This window comes from Daphnia magna, linkage group LG3 (assembly GCF_020631705.1).
Source record: "Daphnia magna isolate NIES linkage group LG3, ASM2063170v1.1, whole genome shotgun sequence".
Taxonomy (NCBI): domain Eukaryota; kingdom Metazoa; phylum Arthropoda; class Branchiopoda; order Diplostraca; family Daphniidae; genus Daphnia; species Daphnia magna.
The window spans coordinates 5,507,125-5,534,881 of NC_059184.1; the positions used below are offsets into that span (position 1 = coordinate 5,507,125).

At 40.7% G+C, this 27,757-nt stretch overlaps 3 protein-coding genes and 1 long non-coding RNA gene across 4 annotated transcripts; 1 reads left to right on the forward strand and 3 right to left on the reverse strand.

The window, feature by feature from the left end:
- Positions 1-1,863: 1,863 nt before the first annotated feature.
- Positions 1,864-7,209, reverse strand: LOC116918328 (tripeptidyl-peptidase 2). Its single transcript, XM_032924004.2, has 22 exons — positions 6,935-7,209; positions 6,742-6,867; positions 6,641-6,683; positions 6,293-6,575; positions 6,071-6,234; positions 5,758-5,998; positions 5,568-5,698; positions 5,415-5,507; positions 5,210-5,350; positions 4,671-5,145; positions 4,439-4,611; positions 4,211-4,377; positions 3,927-4,147; positions 3,731-3,856; positions 3,565-3,673; positions 3,396-3,479; positions 3,177-3,337; positions 3,037-3,115; positions 2,736-2,886; positions 2,443-2,674; positions 2,220-2,391; positions 1,864-2,145 (listed from the first exon to the last, which is right to left on the reverse strand). Exons 1-22 carry the CDS (start codon positions 7,181-7,183, stop codon positions 1,936-1,938), a joined length of 3,831 nt encoding a protein of 1,276 aa, XP_032779895.2. The 5' UTR covers positions 7,184-7,209; the 3' UTR covers positions 1,864-1,935.
- An 842-nt stretch (positions 7,210-8,051) lies between these two features.
- On the reverse strand, positions 8,052-9,613 carry LOC123470766. The gene is made up of 3 exons (XR_006644546.1): positions 9,362-9,613; positions 8,243-9,278; positions 8,052-8,184 (listed from the first exon to the last, which is right to left on the reverse strand). It is a non-coding gene; the product is annotated as an uncharacterized LOC123470766 (long non-coding RNA).
- Positions 8,925-11,493, forward strand: LOC116918329 (cytochrome P450 2C15). Its single transcript, XM_032924006.2, has 9 exons — positions 8,925-9,140; positions 9,540-9,690; positions 9,763-9,902; positions 9,979-10,169; positions 10,235-10,437; positions 10,521-10,683; positions 10,780-10,894; positions 10,978-11,137; positions 11,199-11,493. The coding sequence occupies exons 1-9, from the start codon at positions 8,925-8,927 to the stop codon at positions 11,381-11,383; spliced, it is 1,524 nt and encodes a 507-aa protein (XP_032779897.1). The 3' UTR covers positions 11,384-11,493.
- Positions 11,494-11,530: 37 nt separating this feature from the next.
- On the reverse strand, positions 11,531-25,895 carry LOC116918327 (protein patched). The gene is given in 12 exon segments (XM_032924003.2): positions 11,531-13,450; positions 13,452-13,832; positions 13,931-16,201; positions 16,411-16,558; positions 16,644-16,765; positions 16,911-17,003; positions 17,140-17,254; positions 18,143-18,240; positions 18,331-18,400; positions 21,320-21,512; positions 24,230-24,422; positions 24,953-25,895. Coding segments are annotated over 12 exon segments (4,008 nt in total). The 5' UTR covers positions 25,112-25,895; the 3' UTR covers positions 11,531-13,285.
- Between the last annotated feature and the right edge of the window lie 1,862 nt (positions 25,896-27,757).

Genomic DNA, 27,757 nt, shown 5'->3' on the forward strand with positions numbered 1-27,757 from the left:
CAGACGGCATATTCGAAATTGAACGCTGATTTCAATTTAGTCATTGGTTTTCTCTTTAGACTAGCCGTTAAAAAAATTAACGAAAACAGTTCTGTTAGCGCACCAACTTCATTTATGGTTTTTAACATGTAAATGGAAAACTATAAGACCAATAGAAAAACAATGGAAGTTTCGTTTCTTTTATTTTACTTTTATTTAGTAGATTGTCTTTAAAATAACTGAAACAATTTATACAATTTAATGTGTGCTGTAGACAATAAATGATGCACTTTCATTTCAATAAATTTATTGTAACCATTTTTCTTTAATTTTACTATTTTTTATTGCATGGCAGCGATGTATAAAATTTTTATGACTCAATTTATAATTTTTAATTGGAGCCACATTTAAAATACATTATTTCTGTTCGCCTATCGTGTTTTGTCATGCTTAAATCTGGAGAGATTGGATATTGGTTACCTGCATTGCCATAAAGATTTCGATTTAGGTTTTAATTGTAGATTGCATTTATATTTGAATTAGGCGCGCAATCAAAATGGCCGCCATAATGGGTGTAAGGAAGGGGTTACTATTATTGTAATTTATAGTACCAAAACTATGATTATCTAAGTAAATTTTTACACCAAAACATGCTGAAGGTTTTAAGGTATCTTAATTATGTATTACTTTATTGATTTGCCGTATATTAAGACCCAAACGATGTGCCCAAAGTTTGACAGTGTTGGTTCTTTTTCCCTCCCCCCGCAAAAAATTTAAATTAAAAAAATTAATTACTGCTAAAATATTACATGCATGTAAAAAAAATTGCTTTAACATGAAAATTTTTTTGCGCTTTCTCACTTGGGTCAAGTATTGCGCTGGTTGGATAAAAAGACAAAAAACTGTCATGTTGAAGCAATTTTTTTCTTTGCGTTTCTAGTTCGTGTATTTAGCGATAGATGGCGCTGCGTTATCTATATTTACAGATTTAGACAATCGTTATCGTAGTAAACGATATCGATATATCTAAAAGAAGCGATATATCTATTCGAGTACAGATATATCGCCAACACTATTTTTCGCGCTGTTTTCTTTTGTATTAAAAATTTAAAAAATTTACTATATAAATAAAGGAAACCTGAATCAATTCCTCTTTGTATTATAAACCTTAATATACATTAATACACATTAATTGACCATCTTAGACAGTTTGCGCAGCTTATGCTACCCTTCTTTTAATTTCTGGCTAACCTCATTTTTTAAACGTTTTGCTTCCATATGATATCGGATTTCTATATATTCAAACATTAAAAAAGGGACCATTTCCATGCGATGTTCGTCGCAACAATTTTTTTATAAAACAAGGCCGTTCAAAAATGAATTTGAACAATTTTCTCAACTTAAAAAACATGCCAAGAGAGACAAAGGCTTCCTGCGTTTTCCCTCTCTTGGCATGTTTTTTGACATTTGCCAAAGTTGAGAAAATTGTTCAAAATCATTTTCTCTCTGAAAAAGCTTACATGAGAGATTCCTTCCACCAAGTCATCCATGATTTTGCATGCGACGGACTTGTTTTGCCAAATATTTGTTGCGACAAACATCGCACGGTTTTGTATTTACGCATGAAGTATACACCAGGAGTAGTAACGCCTGCAAAACAACTTGAGCTCCGCATGTTAAGCTCCGTAGATGGTTGTTCCAGTTGAAAATGTTAGGGGCCAGCTGAATGAGTAATTTTGCTTCAACTTTTTTTCCTTTCAATACTTACTTGCGACTTTATAAATTTGTGTAAGGTTTTATCCTATTTCCAGAAAGACACATACCTACACTGAATACATTTACAGAGCACAAGTATTTTAGCCATGTTGAGAGCAATCCAAATTCTTCAAATTTTTAACTGCAATGTATTGTTCTTTTTGTATCAAAGAATAAAAAAAAATACGTTTTGCAACACGTTCAAAACGGGCGAAAAGCTGATGGATATTTAAGCGGAATTGCTCTACCAAAGCACTCTTCACAATGCGACCACTTAAGCGCAGCAAATAATTCGATCATTTTCTCGTCAACTTCGCGAGTTGGTTTTTCTTCCAGTTGCTTGTAAACCCAACGCAAGGCTTTTCCATAATGTTTTTGCACTAGCGCAGCGTGGATTGAAAATTTTATAACCTACAGTCATAGTTTGACAGATCCGTATTTAAAAGCATGTGGTAATTTTAAACGAAATGTACGGTAAAGGCTACCTTTAGATCAGATGGTTCAACAAACTTAGCAACGTCGTTAAAGATATTTTTTATATCTTCAAGAATTGTTGTCGACTTGTCCTCTTTTTCTTCCGTTTGGTACATTTCACACAAGGCAAGACCCTTTTTACATAAAGCCTCCAACAAGTACGTTTTATTTTTATCCATGCGGCTGCAGAAAAGGGAAATTAGTGTGAATAGCTCTGCAAAACAAAATTCTTACCTTTTGATTTTAGTTGCATCTTTTCTAGTATCTGATTTCAAGCCATAGAATTCGAGTAGCTCTGACATATTGATCTTCTTTAGAGCAAGATCCGCAGTCTCTACGATAGCCTTCAGGTTTCGCTCCTTCTCAGACTCCAGGGCTTGTAAGCGCGCTATGTAAATAGGAATATGTTCCGGAAAATCTGTTTTTAATTCTTCATACATTTCTGCACTTGTGGCTCCTGAATCGCCTGTCAAAAGTAGAAACATTAGTCAATGTCCGCTTAGTTGAGTCAAACAGTGCTTAACTACCAAGTTTGGTAAGCCACGTAATTTTGAGATCTCGGAGGGATTCAATCATTTCCTCTTTAGCATTTTTCCCTTTTTCACTCTCTTTTTCGGTTTTATTTCCATTCGTTTTTTTAGGCGATTCAACAAGAGTATAATCGAAAGGATACGTCCCCTACAGAATGTCAAGAATGTGTATGAATGAAGTGAAAATCTATTTTAACTGCAAAGATTTTAAATTAAGAAAGAAACTCAATGTCGTAACTGGAATAAAGATTTTATGTATGGTGAGAAAAAAAAAATATAAATAAAATAAGGAGATTACCACTTTTTTCCCTTGTTCATCTTTGCAGTACGAAATAGTCCCTGAAAAGTACTGGCCAACACCAACTGTCTTGGAACATCTTTTGAAACAAAAAAATACAGATAACTCTACTAAACGCTTCTTTTTTCAGAATAACTCACTTGTCCGAGCTCAATGGCGAGATATAAATAGGGACTGTGGTCCCTTTAGGGATAGTAGCAGACGTCAGCTTCTTTCCTTGAATCAGTGCTTGGTTATGCGTGCCATATATGTCCAATGTTATTGGCGATGCTAATTTCTGGCCAATCAATACCGGCATATCCTGAAAAGCAAAAAATTTATTTTTAAAATGTCTGCAAAATGATTTTATTAATACATACTTGAAGTTTCTCAAGAAAATCCTTCTTTTCGTGACGGACATGAAGTCGTAGTGTGTAGTCACCCTTTTCCAGCTTGGCAGTGTACTTAAATAAGCAGATAAAAAAAAGTTCGATTAAAATGTAAGGAAACAAGAAAAAGGTTTTGGCAAAGTAGCGTAACCAAACATACGTTGCCAGGATAAGCGTCACCTGCGCTTATGAATTGCTTGTTTGAATCAAATATCATCCAGAGCTGTGACTCAAATTCGGATTCGTATAGCGTGTCACTCAGCAGAGAGCTAAAAAAATTCAAGGATAAGATAATTCAAATAATAGTTCCACACGATAAGGTATACCAGTTGGGAACAACTTCAGTTGCTTTAGCAATATTAAAGCCATAGTTCAATTGTAATTCATAGATTTGCCTTCCAGGGAGAATGATATCGCGACAGCCAAGAGGTACAATTTTGAACTCCGTTGGTCTGTTGAAAAAAAAAAATAAATGAATCCCTACCCATTCAAAACAAAAAAAAGGGACTAGTCAACGTTTACCTAAAAGGTTGTACTTGATGCTTTAGAGTAACAACTGGAGCGATTTCTTCAGTAGCTAAACTAGCTTTAAGATCTAATCTCAAAATTCCTTGACCGGCGTGCATCGACACAACACTACCTTTGTCACTTGTGACGCCCCGGAATGAGACCGAATAGGAAATTTGAACTGTTCCCAGGCTAGCCCACCATTTTGTTAAACACAGTTCCATGATTCGTCCGCCCTAAGAGATCACAAATTAGTAAATCTGTATTTTTATTGGAAATAATGTTTAACAGATTATTACCTTCACTGCAAACGCTAAAGGAGTGTTAGACTGCTCTTGAAGATCTATCAGTTTATAGAATTCCATTCCGGCTTTACAATTCAATTCAGGAACGAGTTGAACGGCGTGCACTATAAATCTTGCATTGTTTGCTTCAGCCTCCATATTCTCAAGATGAATCGTGAGAACTATTGCAAAGATCAATGTTTTCATTAGTTTTTCGTCATAAAATTGGCATTATTGTCTTACCCGCCCAAGAAGCACCATCTGGAACGTGGACGAAACGACGTTGAATATCCCCAGGAGTAAAATGTTGTTTGCTGTATGAAACTTGATTGCGAACAGTTTCTGGTTTGACTATTGTGACTGGCACTTCAAACACAGCGCCTTTTTCAGGACAAACCGAGTCGTACGCCTTGATACTAGAGACAAAATAGTAATTCAACTATTGGGATTTGCAGTGTTCGAAGAAGAATCTTACCTAGTGTAATGAACTCCGACTGCTAATCCTGTGGGATCTACTCTGACAGAGAAACCCCGTACCATGTACATCAGGTCGAAGTGTTTGGGTATCTGAACCCAGGAGGCACTACACGCCAGAGACAGTTGGATGTTGAATTTAATTTTGGAGTCAGCGTCTCGCTCTTCACAGTTGAGAAAAAAGGGCTCCACTGAAATGGAAAACTCTTTGGGTTTCGACGTGGGCATATCTCTCATATAGATCCCTTTCATCGTGGGGCCGGAATTCGCTATAGTTACATGAAAGCGAACGTCACGCTCCTGTTGATCTTGATAGGCTACAAGATGGTCAAAAGCACGATCCACTTGGATTAACCCATGACCTTGAGCAAACACTTCGACGCCGTCTAGAAAGACAGCTGTTTGTTCTAAAGCTCGTTTTATACTAAATGGAGAAAAAGGTACTCTCCTGGCTTTTAATCCAGAAATCAGTAGAGCTATTAGAATAAAGAAAGAGATTATAGATCCTGTTTGTTACCCGATACAAAATCATGAAAATACCGACAACTCCCGTGACGTGAGGTGCTGCCATGGAAGTGCCGTTCATCAGTTGAGAGCCTCTCAACATAAAGTTAGGAACCGACGTTATAGCACCACCCGGGGCGCATATAGAAATACCCATACTTCCATCCATGCACGGACCTTATATTAGATGTACCAAAATCTTGATTAAGTAGTAATTAATTGGGAATTTGTTTAAATCAACCTCTGGATGACCAAGTATAAGGCATGCCTGGCAGCTTTTCTCGTAGCGAATATTCTGCTGCCATCATTTCAGGGCTGACGTAAGCTCCAACACCTGAAATCACGCCAACCATAACGACACTAAAATTAAGAAAATGACAATAACATTTTATACCAATTAAGCTAGTGGTGGAAATAGCTGGGGGTGTTCCTACAGTTGATAAAGCCGGGCCATGGTTGCTTCCGGAAACAACCCATACTATTCCATACTTATTGACCACGTCTGACATAAGCTCGCCTAATCGACTTTACGAGCAAAATATAATAATTATTTTTTTTTATTTGTTATAATTTTGTTTGTATACCCTGAATGGGCCCAATGAGCATGTTCGCCATAGCTCATATTGATTACATCCACCTTATAGTGCGTCTGTTCAATTACTCTATTCATGGCACGGACTAAAGATGTTCCCGTCTCCATGGACCCTAGTCGATTGTCACCGATAGCAATGGATACAATTTGGGCGCCAGGAGCCAAGCCGTTTTTCTCCGGCTCGTCCGGAAAACAAGCAGACGCTATTGAAGCAACATGAGTTCCATGGCTAGCTGTACAAAGGACAAACAATGAATTTTTAAAATGCCAATGGTACAAAATCCAAAGTAAGTTGAAGAACCTACAACACATCGAGACGATTTCCAGTATGTTGTCCTCTGGATAAACGTTAATGGAGTAAGACAGCTGGTCTTCCTCAGATAAGGTGCCTACATCAAATGTCTCGCGATAAATACCCATAAGCTTACATTCTGACAATCTGCCGGAATAAGATGTATCCAGGCACGCTCTAAATCAAAAATTTATTATCCATATATTGCAAATTGTATTAATATTTGTTTATGTACCTCCATTGTTGGCCATCATTGAAAACAACACAGTCAAAGCATGGACCTAGGTTGCTAAATTTCTTTTCCAAAGTGTTTAGCATTTCAATCTGCATTTCATAATCTTCTTTGGTGGCTTTCTCTGACCCTGAAGGATCTGGATTAGCTAACTCAAATGCTTGGAGTTTCTTTGTTGTCTCCGCAAGTGTTTTTTTGTGTGAAGGATCCCACTTGTTTTCCTTGAAATCTTTAAGCATTCTTTCCCTGAGAGCTGTTGGATAAAGCTGATACAGACTTTTGCAACCTATACCCCACACAAAAAAAGAGTATTATAAAGAAATTTGAAAATAAAAACCTTTTCAAACATACCAATCCAATATTCCCCACTCGGATTTGTCCAGGAATCTGGAATCTGGAAAAAAAAAATTATATACAAAATAGCTTGTATATGGGAACTAGAATCTTGCTACCTTTAATGATCTCCCACTAAGACCTGAGATAACACCATTCTTAACTTCAGCTGGGACCAAAGCAACATCACCAGATCCAGTACCATCAAAACAATCAATAATTTTTTGTTTTCCATCACTTGTAACCTAGTTTATGAGAAAATGGTGAACGGAATGGGACCTCTGCGGTAAAAAAAAAAAAAACTAAAATTACTTGTAGACCAGGTGCTCTGGGATCCACGCCGGAATCGAATATTGCAATGACAGTTCCCTGACCATTGTAAGACGGAAACTTGTTCAGGTAAGATATGGCTCCTGTCTCTTTTTTGGGCAAAAGATCATCACGAGGAAACGAAGTATCATAGGATGTCATAGCTTGCCCAAAAATGCGATAACAATGAGAAAAAAAAGGGGAGAAGAAAACAATTTCGTGAAGCACAGTCAATCTATAAGCAGTCAGCATCAACTTTACAGCCAGCAGACTACTAAGAAATTTTAAGCAGTCATCAGTCAACGTTGCCAAGTATGAGAATGTAAATAAATTCGATTCCTTTTTATTTTTCCTTATAAATTTTTTTAAAATAAAAAAAAACCCAAAAAACAAAAAGGCCCCCCCCCCCCCCCCCCCACCCCCCCCCCAAAAAAAAAAAAAAAAAAAAAATTTTTTTATAAAAAAAAAAAAAAAAAAAAAAAAAAAAAGGGGAAAAAAAAAAAAAAAAAAAAAAAAAAAAAAAAAAAAAAAAAAAAAAAAAAAAAAAAAAAAAAAAAAAAAAAAAAAAAAAAAGAGGGAAAGAGCCAACAACGAAAAACAAAAACAAAAAAAAAAAAAAAAAAAAAAAAAAAAAAAAAAAAAAAAATATTTTAAATTTTAGCAGATCCTCTTCTTTTATCTAGCTGTTTCCGCTTTTTTCGCCAGACTCTATTGTTCTGCTTCACACAATGTGTTTCGTGTCTCTTGGCGAGTCTTTTCAACTCAATTCACATGGGAACATTAATTTGCTTGTCTTTCATTTCTCCTTCTTTTAGTCTCTTGACCGTGAACGAACCATCCCTCTATGACTCTGGTGTTTCTAAAAATTTTCCGATATTTTCAATTTTGATTTTGAGATTTTTGAAATGTTTGATTTTTTAAGGTGAGTCAGATTCATAGAACCAGACAGAGTTATAGAAAGGTTAAATTCACATAGACTATAGAAGTAGCAATAGATTGATACTTGATAGGAGAGTAGAACAAAGATCAATAGCTTAATTGTGCATTCGGTTAAATATGATGGTCAAACCAAGCTTTTTAAAACCTTTTTGAACATCACAAATATTTTCGTGCAATAGAACTTTAACGTATTATCAACACCCATTTTTTTCCCATAGAACATCTTTGCGTATCTTTTGGACTCTAATTTGGATGGCATTCTACCAGATTTAGGTTTTCCGGTTTGATTAGCGCTTGAAAAGTGAAACGGGAACCTGGCAGATAACAAACAGATAAATAAAATATAACATCAATCGTCAGCCTTTTTCTTACACGATGTAGGAATATTTTTGCTTTTCTTATAACTTTTCGTTCAAGAATTAAAGGAGTATTTCAGTTATTGTGCTTAAAACTTTTCGACATGATTCTTATGATGAATTTACTCGTCGAGAATATACTCAGTCTTTTTATTATTGACAGAAATTCATACTATGGCATCCTGAGACCTTTCGACTTGGGGTATAATGACGATCGTTTCCCGCACAGCTGCAAACAGTTTGATGGCGATTTGGAAGATGTGCTCTGTATGTTATTTGATACCGGACGTGATGATACCGGCATTTGCTAACTCAACAAAAACTTTGCATCTGTTTTTGGTCAATAACCTAGGATTACTGCGTTTGAGAATTTTCCCAGATTTAAGCACGAATCGTTTTCAAGATAAATTACGTCTTTCAGTTATACTAAATCCGTGCTTTTAGGCGGTGCAAGCCTAAGAGTAATCCAATTCGATGAGCCTATCCACTAATCAAATTAATGATCTTATTTTCCTTTTGTTCGCTTTATTTGTTCTGTCTTTTTTACGACACGGCCATCTTTGGCCAAACAGCCAATCAGAGACTGAGTTGCTCAAGGTCGAATTACATAATCTGAAATTTGGAGCCTAGGGAACCATAGCTTCCAACGCTGCAAGATAAATCGATTAGTCTCGAAGTACGGGTCCAGTAGAATACTGATGAGTTTAGAGATGCTTGACGTGATCTTAAGTGTTACCGGTGGTTTTGTTCTGCTGGTGATGATGAGCCTCATACGGCGAAAGAAAGTTACCAATTACCATTTACCACCCGGACCAAAGCGAAATCTTGTCTTTGGTAATCTAATGGATTTAATTTACTCTTCAATGATTACTGGTGAACCATCACTCCTCAAGTTTGCCAAATGGTCTTTTCAGGTAACGTCATTCACTTTAAAGCTTTTATTCCATAGCCCACTGTGTGCTCCACCATTTTCTTTCTTTGAAACTTGTGGGTGATCTTGTCGTAGTTTCTTACTTAAATTGTGGTTACTTCGTCATACGGGGCTGTATTCTCTATGTCGTAAGAACAAAATACGATTAACGTGCACAGAACGTGGCAGTACGATTAAACAAATAATTCATATCTAGTGTTTTACCTGCTCAGCTGGTCATTGCCACTGCAGGCGAAAGTAGCCACACAGTAAATAATATGCTGTTCAAAATGAATACGGGTAAAATAGTTGCCTACGACTCTTTACAAGTCAATTTTGTTTTTACTGAATCCTCTATCAATGTAACCAGTAAATAACATTGTTTTCATTTCCAATTTATTAGTACGGACCAATTTGCTACTTGCGATTTTTCAGACAACGTGTCGTCGTCATTTCAGACGCTCGAGTAGCCCAACAATTATGTGCTGCGCAATCGGATAAGTTCAGTACTCGGCCACCAGGATTATTTTTGTCCCGAGTATTAAAGGGCAAAGGTATGTCAGTTGTTCTATAGATAATTACTAACTGGTTATCAATCAGATAGCGACTGCATTTGGTTTACACAGGCATCGTGTTTAATGACGGGCCATCGTGGAAAGAACATCGTAATTTTATCACGCACGAATTTCGAAAGTTTGGATTTGGAAACCAATCAATCGAACATAAAATTCAATACGTGGTTGACGAATACCTTCGTCAGATCGCCGTAAATTGAATTGTTTTATTATATTATCATAAGAATTTTAAAAAATTCATAAATTTAACGATGTTGTGGAATTCAGAAAACCAATGGCGGGGCGCACGATCCGCATACGAATATCGCAACAGCCATTTATAACGTGATCTGGACGACCATTAGTGGAGAAAGATTCAGTTGGGACGATCCATTTCTGCATAAAATAATTGCCAATCTGGAAACTAATCTACAAGCGGTCGAACTGACAGGACCCCACAATTACGTAACTCTTCTCAGGTACTTTATTCAGAAAATTATAATAACAATATTTGTCTTTAATCTCTCAAAAACAATTGGAATAGCATTTGGCATTTGATTTGGCACAATGCATTCCGATTGCTGTGCATCGTCATGAAGAGAATGTTTTACTTCAAACAATTAATTTGCAAGTACAAAAAGCATCGGAAAGAAACTGCAACTTCGGACGTGGACGAATCAATGATGTACGACTACTTGGTTAAGATGCAAGGATCGAAACTTAATGGCCAATTGACCCATTTTTCCGGTACGTTTTTTTTTTCACTCACCCTTAAACGTAACGGGATATTTTGTTGAGATAAATTGCATTTTTTTCCCCCAATCCGACAGAATCGCAACTACTCTGGCTCGTATCCGATCTATTCATTGCTGGTGGTGAGACAACCATCACCAGTTTTCGCTGGGTCTTACTTTGTTTAGCGAAATTTCCGGAAGTCCAGCAGCGTTTGCGACACGAAATTATGGAGAACTTTGGTCGCGATTCATCGCCATCGTAATTCAGTTTTCCCTTTGCTTCTATTTATTTTATTCTTTTAAAAAATTTAATTCATCCTTTAGTGACGTCTATGTACTCGGTTGAATAATGCAGATACTCACAGCGAACGCAGTTGCCTTACTTGGAGGCATTTATTCATGAGACGCTCCGATTTAGCTGTTCGGTTCCGGGCATGTGGCGCAATACAACGCAGGATGCAAAATACGAGGTATAATCTCTCCATCATTCATCATGTTGACGGGCAATTGACGCGAATGGACTGACGGGATATTTTTCTTCCTTTTTACACAGAATTACGATATACCAAAGAAGACGTGGGTCTTACTCCACTTTTGGGCGATGAGTAACAACACTGCCCTTTGGCATGATGTTCGAGAATTCAAGCCAGAAAGATTCTTGAATAACGATGGAACGTTTTGCAAAAACGAAAATTTCCTCGCCTTTTCTGCGGGTAATATTCTTTTTTAATTTGACTTCTTTACTTAATTAAGGATGGTTATTTCTGTATTCAGGTAAGAGACAATGCCCGGGTGAATCTCTAGCAAGGACGGAACTCTTCCTGTTTACTGTTGGTGTCTTACAAAAGTTCAGAGTGACACTGCCTGCTGGCCAAGATATTGACGTGCATGCTGGGCAATTTGGGGTCACCTACACTCCACCCCATCATCATCTCCAGTTTATTCCGATTGAAGTGTAGGAGGAGTCATTTGAAAAATGAAGGAAGCACTTTAGTAGATTTCTCCCTTTGTTCACTAAATTCTATTCCTATTTATCTGAAAATGAATAAAATTTATCAAATTAAATGAACCAAATGAGCAAAATGATTTAAAAACAAAACAAAAAATGGATTTCTTTTCTTTTCTCTTGTTTCTTTCGACTCTCGAATCAAATGTCAGACTGTACACCACAAATGACAGGCATAAAAACAAGTACACGTCACAGACACACCAAGACATTCATTGACACACACACACACACACCACATGCACTTTTGTGTTTTATTTTGAGTAAACAGGGGTCGCAATAATGACGCCTTGATCGTCCATCAAAGTGTGTGTACACAGTCGGTACACACAACGTTGACAAATTGGTTTTGCTCTTTGACGTTTTTTCTTTCTTTACAACACTTCATATAACATCGGGCGAGGGAGCGGGATAAAGAGGTGGACGAGTCAAGAAGGCAGATTTCATTCATATAAAGACAAATGCGATAAAAAAAAATCGATAAAAGAAATAAAACAATTGAGCAGGAGTGTAGAGAAAACCCAGGCAGGAGATTTCAAATTTAAAAAAAAAAAGTTGTCAAATAATAATAATTAATAAAATCATTCAAAAATAGCACGGTAATACTCTTGGTTGTCACAACAGCTCGGCGCTTGGCATGACGATTGGCGGGGGAGGGTTGAAATTTCGCGAACAAAAAAATGAAAAACAAAAAGTTTGAAATTTTCAATTGGTTGTGTTGGTTATTTTGTGTTGTTGTATATTAACCGAAAGGAATTCGGTGGCAGCCTTGGAAGGGGGACAACGATTCGACGAGTCTCATAATTTATATATATTCTTATTTATAGTTCTTTCTTCTTTTTTCTTGTTGTTGCTGTTTTGTTTTTTTAATTAAAAAAAACAAAACACACACACACAAAAAATAGGCGGAGTGAATTTGGAGGGATCGTCAACATCAATTTAAAAATGAAAAGATCCATCAGAATTTCATTGGATGGATTGGCGTTCCAGTTGGATGAGGTAATCGCTCGATGGACATTAACATGATCCTTCTTTTTTGCTTTTCCTTAAAAAAAAAAAAAAAAAAAGAGTAGGGGCTTAAAAAAAAAATAAGAGGGAGGCTATTATGCTTCAACTCGCGATGCTCGTTTCACGCACGTTTTTGTTTTCACGACACAAACTTTGCAAGAGACGTAACGGGACTCGCGACACTTGTCCCATCTCCCTTTAATAGTCAGAACCATTTTACAATTGTTATTATTATAATTTTTTTTTTTAAGGTTTTTTTCTTCTTCTTCTTCTTCTTCTTTTCTTTGTTCCTTAACCTGAGTTTTTCAACTTCGTATGAGGCAAAATACAAACAACTGGCACCGATGGCTGAAGAACATTTCGGATTTCAAAAAAAAAAAAAAAAACGTAAAAATTGTAAAAATAGAAAATTTGAACCACAAAAAATAAAAGAAAGGAGCGTGACATGAAAATAGAGACTCATGATGATGGACGACAAGGTTGTGGACAATCAAAGAAAAAAAAAAAAAAGAAGAATTGGCATTATTAAATAGATACAGATCTGTTGAGTCATTTCTTTTTTTCTCTTTTTTCTTTCTTTTTCTTTTTATATGCTGTACAGGAAACACTGGCTGGCCCGTGCGCGTTGATTGGACACTATCCAATAGATTTTTTGTTTTTCTCTTTCTCTTTTGTTTAGTTTTTCAATGGGAGTGCGTGTGTGTTTTCCCACTGCTGTACAATAAACGTAAAGAGACGAGCCAAAAAGGATCGAGGAAATGTTTTTGTTGCTTCTTTTTTCAAATGTCCGTCTGCTTTCATTGCCCAATCCAATTCTTCTTGTCTCTTTCAAAAACAAAAATAAAAACTATTGGCCACCGTCTCTTCGCCGCCTGTGTTTGTAATAGGACGGCTCCATCGAGCTGTGCGAGATGGGAGCGTGGACTTCCACCTTGACTTTGGCCGTGGCCGTCACTTTGGTGGTGTAATGTTGGCGGCCGTGAGTCGTCGTGACCGACATCGGCGGTGACGAACCCGCTGCTGCTGCTGCTGCTGCTACTGCTCGAATTGCAGTCACTACCACTGGAAGAGTTGCAATTGCCGTTCCCGTTGCACGTTGTCGTCTCGACCACAACTTCGGGCTGGACGACAATTTCGTGAGACGACGTCCACGACGGCGGTTCTTCGGTGATGGTCGTTAAGGACAAATCAGAGCCACGCAAGCGTCGTGGAACATACGTCACCGACGGGTTGTTATTGTTATTGTTGTTGTTATTGCTGTTGCTTCCGCTCTCTGACTGCGACCGCAATCCGGCTCCACTCGAATCTCCGCCGCGCCTGGAACACCGTTCCATGCACGGCGATGGCATCGGCGTAGGAGTGGCGATCCGATCTTCTCCATTGGCCGGAATGACCTTTAATGACAACACCGAAAACAAACAGGCAAATGAATGATGAGTGAATGAACATGCAGTGCGGAGGAGATCAATGAGACGATGGAATGGCATATTACCTCGGCAGGTGGGCCGACGATGGAGAGCAAGATGGGCAAGAAGAAGAGCCCGTTGACGAGTCCGAGCAGCACGAGAGCCGACAGGACGTAAAAGAAATATTTGACGATGAAATCGAAATCGGAAAAGGCCAACATGACGATGCTGAGCAGAGTGGAAATGGCGCCGTGCACAACGGGCGCCATCATCAACTCGAGCGACATCTGAGTGCGTCGATTCCGTGCGCCGATGCTCGTCACGAACCCCACCAAAATGTGGATGGTGAAATCGACTCCGACGCCCACGGCCATGATGAGAATCACGGCCGGAGCGGCGCTCAATTTGATGCCCAGCAAACCCATGACGCCAAACAGTTGCAGCACCATAGCGGCCAGCACGAAAACGGCCACCGTCGCCGCCCAGATGCTCATCAGCGAGACGCACAGGACGAGGAAAATGGCGACGAGGACGCAGGCCAACGCCAGGAACAGGAAGAAACGCAATTTGAGGTACTGCTCCCAGAAGGTGAACGGAATGCCGGCCGGGAAGTTGGGCAATCCTCGATCTTCGAATTTCTTGCAAATGCCGCGAACCTGTTCGATCATGTCCGTGATCTCCTCCGTCGATCCGAGATTGTTCAGGTAGAACGGCAACTGCGCATAGATGATGGGCTGCGATTTGGGTATCTTCAGCTCCACGTCGCCGGCGTTGTGGTACCACTGGCGCGGCTGGGGCCTCAACGACGTCTGCGACGCGCTGTAGGCCAGCGCGTCGTTCGTCACCCAGGCCGTCAAGTAATTGTAGAAAGCCTTGGGGTTGATGATGCCATCGCCGTCGACCAGCCTGACTTGACCGACCAGAGACTTGTCGATGGGATTGTCAACGTGGCCAGTTTGAACGAGCAGCTTGTAGGCGAGAATGGCATCGTCGGACGCGTTGGCGAACCAGCGCTCCTGGTTGATGCAGCCGGACGCTTGGTCGCGATCGAAGGCCCTCTGCAGGCCGATGAGCCAGTCTCTGAAGAGGCTGAGCCAGAATTCGGGCAGTCCGCCGTCGTCGTTCTTGATGATGGTGGAGACGCGCGTGAACGCGTCGTGATACTCGTAGAGCAGACGCTGATTGTTGGGGTACTCGAAATTGCCCTGCGTGACGGCGTACATGTTGTAGAATCCAAAGTATTTGTCGTGCGCCGCCAGGAAGGAGTACTCGGACGTCTGGTGGGGCACAATGTCCGTCAAGTCGAGTCCGTTCTTGACCTTGCTCATGCCCCAGACGCTGGCCGCCAGCAGGACGATGAAGGCAACCATGCCGAGCACCTTGACGGGCGTTTTGAGCAGCAGACGGCCGTAGGAGTGGCGGGCAAATTTGGACAGCGTCCAAGTCTGGCACTCGACAGCTGCAGTGGGCGCCACGCCGTGGATCAGGGGGTCCAAGGCCGGATCCGCCTCGCAATCGCCAGCTGCCACATTGCCCTGCTGGACCGCGGAGCTGATGGTGACGGGCGCTTTCTTGGTCAGCGTCGGCGTCGAACAGCCGGGCGCAGCTTTGCCACATCGGTCCATCTTCTTCAATTCGACAGGGGCGGCCGGCTGGACGGACGTGACTTTCGGAGCGTCCGCCTCGCAGTCGGAAGAGCCGAGCGAAACGACTCCGGCCAAACAGCAGAGCAAATCGACGCGATTGGCAACCCTGCGTTTCATGTCCAGGCTCATGATAGCCGGGAAAACGAGCAGCAACGTGGCCAGATTGAAGAGCACTAAGATTCCGGCCTGCAACGAGAACGCCCTCAGAGCCGGGATGGGAATAATGGCGGCTGCGAAGAAGGCGCACGCGTTGCTGACCGAACTCAGCAAAATGCTGACGCCCGACCGTTTCAAAATCTCGCCCGTGTGATCGCCGTATCGTCGGTAGTGTTGGTCCCAGCTGTGCGCGTACGTGTGCGTCAACAGGAACATGTTGTCGACGCCCAGTCCCAATGCGAGGAAAGGCACAATTTGCGTGGTGGACGCGTTGAAGACGATGCCGATCAGAGCGCAAAATCCCAGTCCGGCAGCTACGGTGATGGCCACCAACAGGACGCCGGCGATGCCTAGTCCCGATTGCGAACGCACCGGGTTGGCCCAGTTGACGAGCGACACTGCCGCGTAGACCAGCATCAGGATGTAGCCGACAGCAACGCGGACAATGCTCAATTCCGAGAATTCCGTCATGATGTTGGCCAAACTGGCCGATGAAAACGGATGCATCTTGTAGTTTTTCGTTTCGTTGGACGAAGCGGCGTGCCGTAGAACCTCCTGTTTCATGCCAACGGAAAATGTTTCGTTTTTTTTTTTTTAATTTTTCGAACAAATTAGAAACAAACAAAAAATAAATAAAGATGGGGGCCGTGGGCCTATGTGACGTATGTCAAAGACTTTTGCCGCTCAGGTAAAAAGAAGAAAAAAATAAAAATAAAAAAAAACAAAAAGGTAAGGGCTCGAATGACAGTGAAAAGCGCCCCCACCTGAGTGAACTTTCTCTGCCAGGCGTGTAGAATGTCGGCGGCTTTTTCTTGGCTCCATTCCAGGTTATGGACACGATACGTCTGCGACCAATATTCGTACATATCTTTCTCGCCCATCAGCTGCAGGATCGACTGTAAGGCTTCCGCTCTACAAATGTTTTAAATAACCAGATGATTTTTATTTTTATTTAGTAATTTATTTTTTTTGTTTGATGGGTGGCAGGGCAACTTACTTGACAATGTGTCCCGTTTTGTTCTTTTTAGTGCCGCCAACCACAAGATCTTCGGGCCAGTGCATGAATTTCGTTGCGAAGCCGTAACAGCCGCCCGTCAGTTCGGCGCCAATGTCGGGACTCTGAAACGAACAAAACACATTCAGATATGAATTGATTTTTTCTTCTTTCTTTTTTTCTAGCTAGGGGTTACGCTTTATTTCGTTATTTCTTCTGGTCTGATAAATCTCAATCAGTCCCTGTCTCTTTTATTTTTTCTTTTCTTACCTGTGTGAGGTTCTTGTTGGGCGCCGATAAGGGACATTCAGGGTCTGTAGGGTCCAGACATGGCTTCTCTTGATAGGCGCTGGTAATTCCGGCCTGAAAGACAAACACAATTGCAATCAATACAAATCGTATTTCAATTTTTCTTTTTTTTTTTTTTGCCGACGGAAAGCGGAACAAAAGGAAAACAACAATCGATTTAAAAGAAAAAAAAATTATTATTTCGTTTTACCCTTTTCATGAAATCGTCGAGCGTGTCGAAGGGAAAGTTGAAATTGAAGGACTTCATCGACTCGAGCAGCCGTTGCGGGTGCAAATTGGTCCACCGAATCCCCGATCCGAGCATCCTGTCGAAATCGATACACCACACACACCAAAAAAAAATTCCATTAATGGACTACCGTCTTTTTCTTTTCTATTTTCAAGGAAATTATTATTTCAATTTAAAAAAAAAAAAGTCCACCGGCTTGTTTCATATCAAATAACCCGACGATCCCACCCCAGTCCCCCCCCGAGCTTGTCATCCGATACAATCCCAGCTGGGACATACACACATTCCAGCATCTATCTCAAAAGAATGCCATTATCATTTAACTTCTTTTTCTTCTTAAGATGCACAGCTGTTGCTTGTGTGGTGGTGTGTGATATCAGCCACCGAATGGGGGCAAGAAGGCGGAGAAAGAAAGAAAGAAAGAAAAAAAAAACGAATAGATCCAACATCTATAAATATCGCGCAGGAGTCGGGAGAGAATGTCAAGACAGCGACTTTGTGATAGCCGAAAAATAAATAAATAAAAAAAACCCAAGAGAAAAAGAAAATTAAAGAAAACTAAAAAATAAAATTAAAAAAAAAACAACATAATAATAAGAGTTTAGTGGTGGGTGGTCTCCTTCCTTGCAAAGGACAAGAAGAGAGAAAACCACTTTGGAACTTGTCCATTCATGCATGTCACCCCACTCTCCCGTGTGTCGACGATGCCAGTTTTCCTTTTATTTTATCCCGAAAAAGGCAAATTCAAAACAACAACAAACAAAAAAAAAAACGCGCACGAAACAACTTTGGGAATATTTTCGCCCCCATGATGGTCATCGTTTCGTGCTACTGTTTAAGATATTCAATCGTCATTTTATTTGGCTTTCTTTCGATAATGAAACGGAATTCTTTCATCACCCGATCGAATTCAAAACGAGACCTTTAAACAACAAAAATATAATGACGATGCGAAAATACTTACGGGACGGTGACGGGGAAATCGGGTCCGAGCAGCTTGGAGCCCTCCCAGAAGCAATCGAGCGGCGTAATGATGGCGCAAGGGAAAATATTTTCAAAAATCTGCACATTCATCAAATTGATTAGTCATTTTTTTTTTTTCCTCAAATGATCTCTGCACTGTCCTTTCTCTTTCTAAATCAGTCAACTTACTTGATCGATGTACTGGATATCGAAACTGGGAAAACTGGGCGAGTAGCACAAATCTTTTAATCTCCACGTTCTATTTTTTGTATGTAAAAAGAAAAACAAGAAAACAAAAAAATCTATTAATACAAAAATTTGCCACTAAACGTGTGCAATAAAGGTCGCCATTATTTTATCACGAAAAGGTTTTTAAAAAAAAACAAACAAAAACAAACAAAAAAAAACAAAATGCCGCCATAGTGGGTTAGGTAACAGTCCGGGCTGCAAAGTCACTAAGCAAACACGCCGTGCATTCTTGTTGGAATGTCGCCTCCCCCCTTCTTTGATTTTTTCTTTTCTTCTTAAACTTTTCAACGAGTTTCTTGATCTCCCCACACAGACCAGAAAAGAAAAAAATAATAATAATAATTTAAAGAGAGAGAGCTGGATGAATGGCCCAGCTAAACCGAAAAACGCCCGCCCGCGCTCTCCTACTCGTTCTTTGCGTCCAAGGCCCCCGTTGGCATACTCTTCACCATATATAGCGTTAGTTGCATGAGGAGAGCGAGCCCCCTTATATATACATATCAGCTGGACGAGATCTTTCGACAACAAAGGAGAGCGGGCATGGACGGACCACCATCATACACAGGCTGCAGGGGGAGTAAAAAGAAAAAAAGAAAAAAGTGAAGATGCTTGTCTCGGTGTTTATTCATTCGCTTCATGCTTATTATGCTTGTCCGTCCTGGCCCGTCCTGCCAGAAGGCAAACAAAACTCAAACTTTTTTTGTTTTTTTTTTGTTTTCTTCTTCTTTCAAGGCGCTTCTCCGATATCATATCAGCGGATACTTTGTTAACCGGACCGCCTTCTCTTTTCGTTCTTTTCCTTTTCCAACAAACACGTAAAGAATGACTAGAACTTTGTACGTCTCGCTATAATCTCAAATCGTCTTGATTGTGTGCGCGTGTGTGGGTGTACGACCGGTTTTTTGTTGTATCAAATTTCTTTTAGGCGTTTGGGCAAAGCGTCAAGAGAATTGAACCGTTTGGAAGACAACAACAACAACAACACACACACAAAAAAGCGCTATGCGCTAGCGAGATCACTATATTAGAAGACTGTTAAGAAGCGCTGCTCAACGAACAAGAGAGAATAAAAACATCTCGACTCTAGTTGGACAGATCCAGCTGTTTTCGTATTCAGCAAACACGCACACACAGTGAGTCCGCCTTCCCTTTTTTTATTTTAAACTGTGCTGCTGCTGCTGCGGCGGCGGCGAACTGGCTGGGTCATTAGGCGCCGGTCCTAAAAAGGGTTCTCTCTCTCTCTTTTGAGAGAGTGTGTGTGTGTGTGTGTGTGTGTGGCTGGACTTCTTTTTCAACTCGTGTAGATAGATATATATAAATATGTACAGCTGCGCCCTTCTTTTTTTTTTTTTCTTCCTTTCTCTCCCATTTTCACGTTAGCTCCTTGGAACACCTGCATCGGGCCTCGCTCTCTTTTTCAAACAAAAACAAGCCGACTTTTTTTTTCTTCTTCTTCTTCCTCCCCCTTCTATCATCTTATCCAGAAAAAGAAAAAAAATTTTTGTTTCTATAGGCTCCTCTTTCTAGATACAACAGCGGTACACACAAGTCCATGGAATTCCATGGCGACATTCACCGCGCGCGAGAGGGGGGTCCCTCCTCTCTCTCTCTCTCCCTTCCGCGTCCATTTTTCTTTTTATTTTCATTTAATTTTTTTTTTTTTTTTATTCTGTTCTTTTTGGTTTGTCCACTTTATTTTTCTTGTGCTCGTTCACTGAATTCCGATACTGTTCGAGACCATTTGATTTTTCTCACGGCCCTTTGTCGATTCTTCCTGGACTTCTGTTGCCCCCAAAGTACACACGTAACAAATGGTGTGTGTGTGTGTGTGTGTGTGTGCTAATATTGAATAACCAGAAGCTCTTCACACACCGAATTCTTTTTCTCTTTTGGTGAATGAACTTTTTGGGGACGATTTTTTTTTTTTTCAAACGAAAAGTCGAGAAGCGAAAGAAAAGAAAACGAGCTGTGCGTGTCGTCATGTGGAGGGTCTCGACGTCGACCACCCAAACTGTTTTTGTTTTGTTTTTTCTTTCTCTTTTCTCTTTCGAGTCTCGACCGAAACAACAACAACCGCACGAAGAATAAAAAGAAGTTGAACGCGGAACCCGCCAGTGTTGCGTCTACACGGCAAGAATTCTCTTCCTTTTTCTATTTGAATTTCTTCTCCTTTTTTTTTTTTGTGTGTGTGTGTGCTCATTTTCATCTTTCTCTCTCCGATTCCCATCCGCCCCTCCATCTTTAAAAGAAAAAGAAAAAAACGAGCCGACTTTATTACAAGCGCGGCGGGCCGTCTTCGTTTGGAGGGCAGCCAGATATCTTCATCTTCGTTGGTTAAATCGATGATGGGTCTCAAACTATTCACAAGTCTTTACACGGCGCTCTGTGCACAGTTGTTTTCTCCTTTTTTCTTTTTTTTAACGTTCCTTTCAGTCCAATAGAAATGAAGAGGATAGATTGGATGGAAAGAAGAAGAAAAAAATAATAATAATAAATAAAAAAACAAAACAAAACAAAACAACAACAACAACAAAATACCCCAAAAAGAACCGGTTATTGTGTTTTGTTTCCGAGCCAAAAGTAGACTGAAACTCATTCAGCCGGCGCCGGAGAGAGCCCACCCAAGTGACGGCCGATGGGGCCCTCAGATTAGAAAATGTTCCAACCAAAAAAAAAAAATAAAATAAAAGAGAACCTCTCTCTCTCTCTCTTTTACTCTAAAAAAAAAACCAAACAAAGTATTTAACTCTCTCCATCTTCTTCTCCTGTCTTCTAGCGTACACACACACACACATTTATGTCTATACAAACAATATTTAAAAAAAAAAAAAAGAAAGATGGCGGCAGGCGCAGCAACGTCTAGCCATAAGAATAAAAAAAAAAAAAGAGGAAACACACAAATGAAAAGAGAAAAAAAAGAAACACTTACGTATCAAACATTTCGACGGTGACTTTGGTGGCGGCGTGGACGGCCCGCAGGTGGGCCAGCAGCGCGTCGCGACTCAGTAAGGAGCCGCCTTGGCCGTTACTCGGCGTCTGGATGAGGATCTGATGGGTTGAGCCGGCTCCTTCGCCCAGCGTCCGTCTCATGTAGGCCAATTCCTTTTCCAAACGGCCACCCTCTGTGCGTGATCAAGACGTTCACCAAAAGGAAAGAAAATAACTCCATTAGTTCAAGGGCAAACATCTTCCTTGCATCTCTGCCGCACAAGATAGAGCCATCAACTCGGGCCGTGGCCATTAAGAACTCATCTTAACGACGCAGCCCTCTACTTTGCCTTCCTTTTAGGTTCCCTCCAACATAATCACAGGTTTTACTTCTTCAAAAGGCACATTCTTTTTTCATTTCTTTTCTCTCTCTTTTTTTTTTTTTTTTAAGTTACAACCGATCACATAATGACGTTTGAAACGGCAAACGTTGGCAGAATACGCGATCTCTGCGAAAGTTTTTTTTTTAATCCCGCGGGATTTTTCCTTTTTTTTTCTTTTCTCTCGTCCCACCCAAAGAGAAGAAGAAGAAGAAAAAAATTCGATGTTGGTTCAAGTTGAACAACCTTTTATTTTATTTTTTTTTTTCCCAAACGGCTCTGCGGCGCCGTTTTTAATGAGCTTCCTGTAAATAATGTTGGCATTTTTTTTTCTTTCTTTTTTGTTTGGGTGGGGGGTAAGCGTTAGTCATATTTTTTTCTTTTAAAAAAAAATAATAATAAAAGAGCCGAGTTTGTCTAGCCAATCTTTAACGTTTAAGTTTTTTTTTTTTTTTTTACCGATTGGAAGGCATTCCTTATATATTTTGGCCAAAATAATATAGCTCCAAGACCGGTTATTTCGTTTAATATATATACATTCTCTCTCTCTCTCTCGTTTTCTCTATCGTCTAGTGAAGACATCACGGCCAACAAGTCAATTAAAACGATACGCTTATAAAAACAGCAGCCTTCGGACTCTCTCCTGCGCTATGGGTGGCCCATTGCTCGACCCCCTTAAGGCAGCCTTTAGGGCTTCTCCGATGCAAATTCCATTCTCGGCTGTTGTATGCAAAGCAAACGCGAGCCAAAGCAAACGAGCCAACGAAAAAAAAAAAAAGAAAATTTTTAACTGAGAAACAAAACAAAAAAAGATCCAAATGATTGTACGACATGATGAATGCAACATTTTTTTTTTTTTAAATTTAATATCTTACAGAAAATATTGCCAAGCTTATCGTGCGGCAACCATCAACCCCGAAACCATTTTCTTTTTATTCCACCGTGTTAGACGGGGGCGAACGTGCGTGTTTGCGTGTGTCTCTTTGGGTGGGCCGAACGCGTTCAACCGGCGCTTCGAAGAGCTGCGCATCCGCATGCGTCTTCCCCGCGAGCAAAATAAACGCAAAGCCAACTCCCCCCAAAAAAAAAAAAGAGAAGAAGGAAAGAAACAAAAAAAAAATGATAAAAACATGTGAAAGAAAAGAGAGACCCACAAAACTGTATTTCTTTTTCCTTGCCTCAGAAAAAGAAACGAGGGTTGTGTGAGAGCATCCACTACTACCACAAGGAAAAAAGGTTCTTGTAAAGAGCCTGACCTTGATGTACATACGATGGCATTCCTTTTTCTTATCGTATAAAAAACACACACACACACACACACACGTATGGGAACCTTTTTAACATGCACAATGTGGAATACTATCATGTCTGTATGCCGATTTGTATTTTTATTTCATTTTTTTTTTTTCGTATCGGAAAAAAAAAATGGAAAGACGCAATCTGTCGGAAGTGATGGAATAATACAAAATGGAGGTCACGAGAAAGGTAAAAAAAAAAAAATGTAAAGAAGAACGAAGAAGAAAAATCTTTTCTTTCTATTGTAACAAGTTTGACGGGTCAATTGAGAAGGGACCGATAGCCGAAAAAGACTCAGGTACGCGCACCGTCCGTTTCACAATGAGCCGAAAAAAAGGGGGGAGGAAAATAGGTAAAAAAAAAAAAAAAAACATTCTTTTCTAGCTCGTAAATTCTTCCATCCACCTCGCAAAGAGCCTTTTTCATCCACCTCAACATTTCGGTGCCGTACCTTTTCTTTATCCCTTACCTTCTGTTGGGTGGTCTTTTAACAAAATTCAAAATACGAAAGAATTTTCTCTTTTGGCTTGACAATTGGAGTCATCATCATCGAATAAAAAGCCGGCGTGAATGCGGGTACCCCCCCCCCTCACCCGGTAAAACAAAAAAATGGTGTTGAACAAAAAACGAGTGATTTCAAGTAATTTCCATACGGAGGAACATACCAACAGAACCCAAGAAAGAAAGAAAAAAGTGAACAGATGCGCATTCGGCAAAATAACTGAGAACCCTACAGTTCATTAAATATGAACTCGGAAGAATTATAAAAACATATTTATCCCAGCAAGGAGAATACCGCTAATGAAGACATGTTCTCCTCTTCTCTATCTCCCCCCCCCCCCCCTTAACAAACAAATTGTATGGGGTGGGGGAGTGGGAATAAAAAAATTAAAATGGAGGTGCTAAACATTCCAAGAGGGTAAAGCTTATAATATGCGAGCCCAATCGTCGTGAAAGAGAATCGCTGGATGCGGGCGGATTTTTCAACAAAAAAAAAAAAAAAAAAGGGAGGAACATAAAACACCAACCGACCCCTCAAAAACAAGATGGAAAACACACACAAAAAAAAAAAAAAAAAGGAGCCATCTATTTTCGGGGGGGGGCTCTTTTTTCCGGTGCGTATGTTGTGTTGGCAGTGGCCAAAAAAAAAAAAAGAACGGAAAAGCGGATGGATAGAGGAACAACAAAAAATGAATGGCGGATCTATCTAGAAAAGAAAAAAAGTGTTGTATTACCTTCGACCCATAATTTCTCGACGTCCGTTTGAATGCTGGCCGATTTGAGTCCGACGCAAAAGGTGGACAAGACGAGCAGTCCAACAAAGAGGACTTTGCCCGCGTGCCGTTGAACGAATCGGCCCAGGTGGAAGAGATGCCATTGCAGTTTCGTTCGTAGCCACAAGGCCGCTTTGTTGCCTGATGCTTTACCCTATTATTCAACATTTAAAAAGAGAGAAGAATAAATATATATTAAGACGTCAAACATTTTCATCCTCCTTCTTCTTTTCCCATAGATTCCGGAATTTCTTTTGAACCTCCTCCCCCCCTACCAAGGGAGAGAAAAAAAAAAAGGGAAGAAGCAAAATAACTCTACACTGTGGGCCAGCCGAAAACAACGAATGGTGGTGGAAAGAAGGAAAAACAAGTTAAAAAAAAAAAAAGAAAAAAGAGGAGAGTGGCTGATGGGTTTTTGTTGTGTGGGGCCTACGCCCTTGAGCGATGGCTTGGCCTCAACTGTTTCTCTCTCTCTCTCTCTTTCTCGGCTGTTGTGTTCACGGGGGCCCCCGTTGTTGTTGATGTCTTCATTCCGTCGGGCGATGCCAGAGCCCCCTATATCCCGCCGACTATACAATTATTATAGATACACACACAGACACACACACGCAAGACGTCCAGTGTTGAAAAACGAAACAAGAAGAAAGCTGACGATGATTCGACGATTGAATTAAATAAAATCACCTTTTTGATTTGATGAAGGGCGAGCCGGGCATCTGTCCAGCTCGTCCTGGTCAACAAGTCGCAATCGACGGCGTTGCTTAGAGCGGCGTAAGCGTCTTGGGGCGTCGGTTTGTTACCCGATTTCTCGACTGCAGCGTGCGAATGCATCGTAATGGCCATGACACACGAACGGTGCACACAATTTTTCTCCTCCTTCTTCTCCACTTGCAAGGAATGAATCGTCGCCTATTCCTCGCAGATGACGACGTTGTGTCGTGCAATTTCGACAACGAGACACTCGGCGGCGGCACTAATCGACGACGCTGATGATCACCAGATATTGCAGTAGCGGTCGCAACCGACCAGCAGCCTAACATGGCCTCGTTTCATGACGGACTTCACACACAAACATCGGGATCGTGACACTAGCCAACGAAATTCAAACTTTTTTTTCGATTTTTTCCAGTGGCTTTAACGGCAATTGAATGGCATTCACTTTCCGTTCTCCCACTAACCAATTGTTTCTTTTTCGTGTGTGTGTGTGTGTGTGAAGGGGGCAGGAGGAAAAAAACCACCATCCGACGAGGGTTATCCGTGTGGCGATGACACACACACTCGTTTTTGTTTCCAACAAAAATCGGAAGAGACAAACGAGAAAAGGAAAATGTCTGTTCTTTCGCGTGCAGATGTCGTTTTCTTTCAATGGTGCACACCACATATACACACACACAACAATAATAACTAAACACCAGAAATTGTGGTAACACACAGACACACACGAAAATTAGACACAAGACGAGCCAAAGTGTGGACACAGACACACACACACACACAATAAACTGTGAAACTGTGCGCGAGAAAACCACGCGACTCTTCTTCTAGCTTCCTGGCTGTCGACTGAAAACTCTGGCAGAGATGGCCGCTAGCTTTTACACACACCCGTTCTCCGCTAAACCGTTTCGAACAAGGCCCTCCCCACTCCCATTCTACCACCCATTTTTCCTATATAGCCTCCTGTTGGCTCTCTTTCTTTTTTCTCTTCGAGTTCTTGGATGGTGGTGCCCGCCGGCAAGAGAAATATAAAAAGAAAAAAAAAAAAAAGAGGAAAAGAAATTTTTTTTTTCTTCTTTCGGGTCGCCCGCCCACCGCGTGCCACCAAGCGGCGGATCGGCCAACTACAGCGCGCCCTTTTTTCTCCTCTCTTGAACGTACTAAACACGCATTTCTCTCCAAAACAAAAATGAGTTAAATATTTTTAAAAATTGTCGGCAAAGGAGAAAAACGCGAAATTTGATTTTAAAAATTTAAAAAGCCTTTTGCACTTTTTTCCTTGTTTTCAAATATGGTAGAGTCGTTCTAATCGGCTCAGCAATCATACAAACTTGTAATTGAATATTGGGGGAAATTTGAAACCATTTTGGCTCGACTCCGAGAAAGATGAATGTCTTGTGTTGCTAACTCTGGCCAACGGCGGATCCGATTCGGATTCCATTCAAACAGCAGAACCCCCCCTCCGTTGAAAAAAAAAAACAAGACACACAAAACAATTTCCCGAGTGAAAGGGGGCGCGCGAGTGTGTATAGCCATACACACACACACAGTGTGTATGTAAAGTTTGGTGGTAGCAGCAGTAGAGGATCTAAACCTAACAGAACCGCCGAGTGGTGGACTGGACTTGCAGCAGCACACGTAAAAAAAAAGGGGGAGGAGGTCTGGTTGCCTGGGCAACACGCAGAACCCCCACCCCACCCGAACAAACCCAGCGGGCATATACAAAAAAAAAAAGCCCTTCGCTTCTTTTTTTATTCTGGCCAACGACGGGACCCCACACGACGAATTTTCTACTTCGTCCGGGTTCTCTATACTCTCTCTCTGTACATGTATATATACAAGATGTACACACACACATGTGTGTGCGTGTGTACATGCCCACACACACAACTTCCTCTTTTTCTTTTAATTTGAACGCACGTAGACACGAGAATGAAATAAATAATAATAAAAAAAAAAGAAACTGGAATAAAAGAAGATTTTCAATGCAAATTGAGCGCACGTCGACTTTGAAATTCTTGGAGCGTTGGATTTATTTCGATCACGACGCAACCGTTTTCCGATCTTTTCTTTCTCTCGGCCTCCATGAGAAAAGAAGTCATTATTTTAATGACTCTATTCTCTTGTCAGTTTTCTCGTGCCCGCGTTCTTTTACGGTTATAGTCCACACACACACACACACACACAGGTAAAGAAACAAGAAGAAGAAGAAGAAGAAGGGCAAAGATGGTGTGGCAGAGAACGAGTGGCGCTGTTAGTGTAATCTGGTGGCGGATGTGCCAGGGCAATTACCCAGCAAACTTTAATTGCCAACGAACTTTGACCGTTCTGTGTTTCTTTTGCTCTTCTTTTTTTCTCAGCTTATATACACAGACACTGTGTCTACGGCTTTAAAAGATTTGTCAACAATCAAACACACACACACACACATGTCTGTGTATTTAAAAAAAAAAAAAAGAGTTTTTTTTTTTTTTTCTCTTTCCAAAACTGGCGAAGGAAAACGGATGAAGGGCGGGAGGGGAGAGAAAACAAAGAATTGGCAATGGCTGCCACCACGAGGGTCTGCTTGTTGGGTGGTCTTTCTGCTTGGCTCTTTTCTGTTTGTACCATCACTCTTTTCTATTGGGAAAGGTTTTTTTCTTTTATACATACAGCCCGTCATGTCTTTTGCAGTCAGCCATCTTAGATCCGTTGTTTTATTCTCATTTTCTTTAAGCACAAGTTGAAAAAAATAAAAAACGTTCCTTTTCACGCGAACCAACAAGAGAATCCAAT

What these genes read in the sequence shown, in the direction of transcription:
- LOC116918328 (XM_032924004.2), bottom strand. Translation starts at nt 7,183, where the DNA reads ATGCTGACTGCTTATAGATTGACTGTGCTTCACGAAATTGTTTTCTTC. An exon ending in GAGTGGGGAATATTGGATTG is followed by an intron (nt 6,576 to 6,640) that starts GTATGTTTGAAA and finishes TGTGGGGTATAG; the next exon opens with GTTGCAAAAGTCTGTATCAG. An exon ending in TTATACTTGGTCATCCAGAG is followed by an intron (nt 5,351 to 5,414) that starts GTTGATTTAAAC and finishes ATCTAATATAAG; the next exon opens with GTCCGTGCATGGATGGAAGT.
- LOC116918329 (XM_032924006.2), top strand. Translation starts at nt 8,925, where the DNA reads ATGAGTTTAGAGATGCTTGACGTGATCTTAAGTGTTACCGGTGGTTTT. An exon ending in AATTACGTAACTCTTCTCAG is followed by an intron (nt 10,170 to 10,234) that starts GTACTTTATTCA and finishes CAATTGGAATAG; the next exon opens with CATTTGGCATTTGATTTGGC. An exon ending in CCAATTGACCCATTTTTCCG is followed by an intron (nt 10,438 to 10,520) that starts GTACGTTTTTTT and finishes CCAATCCGACAG; the next exon opens with AATCGCAACTACTCTGGCTC.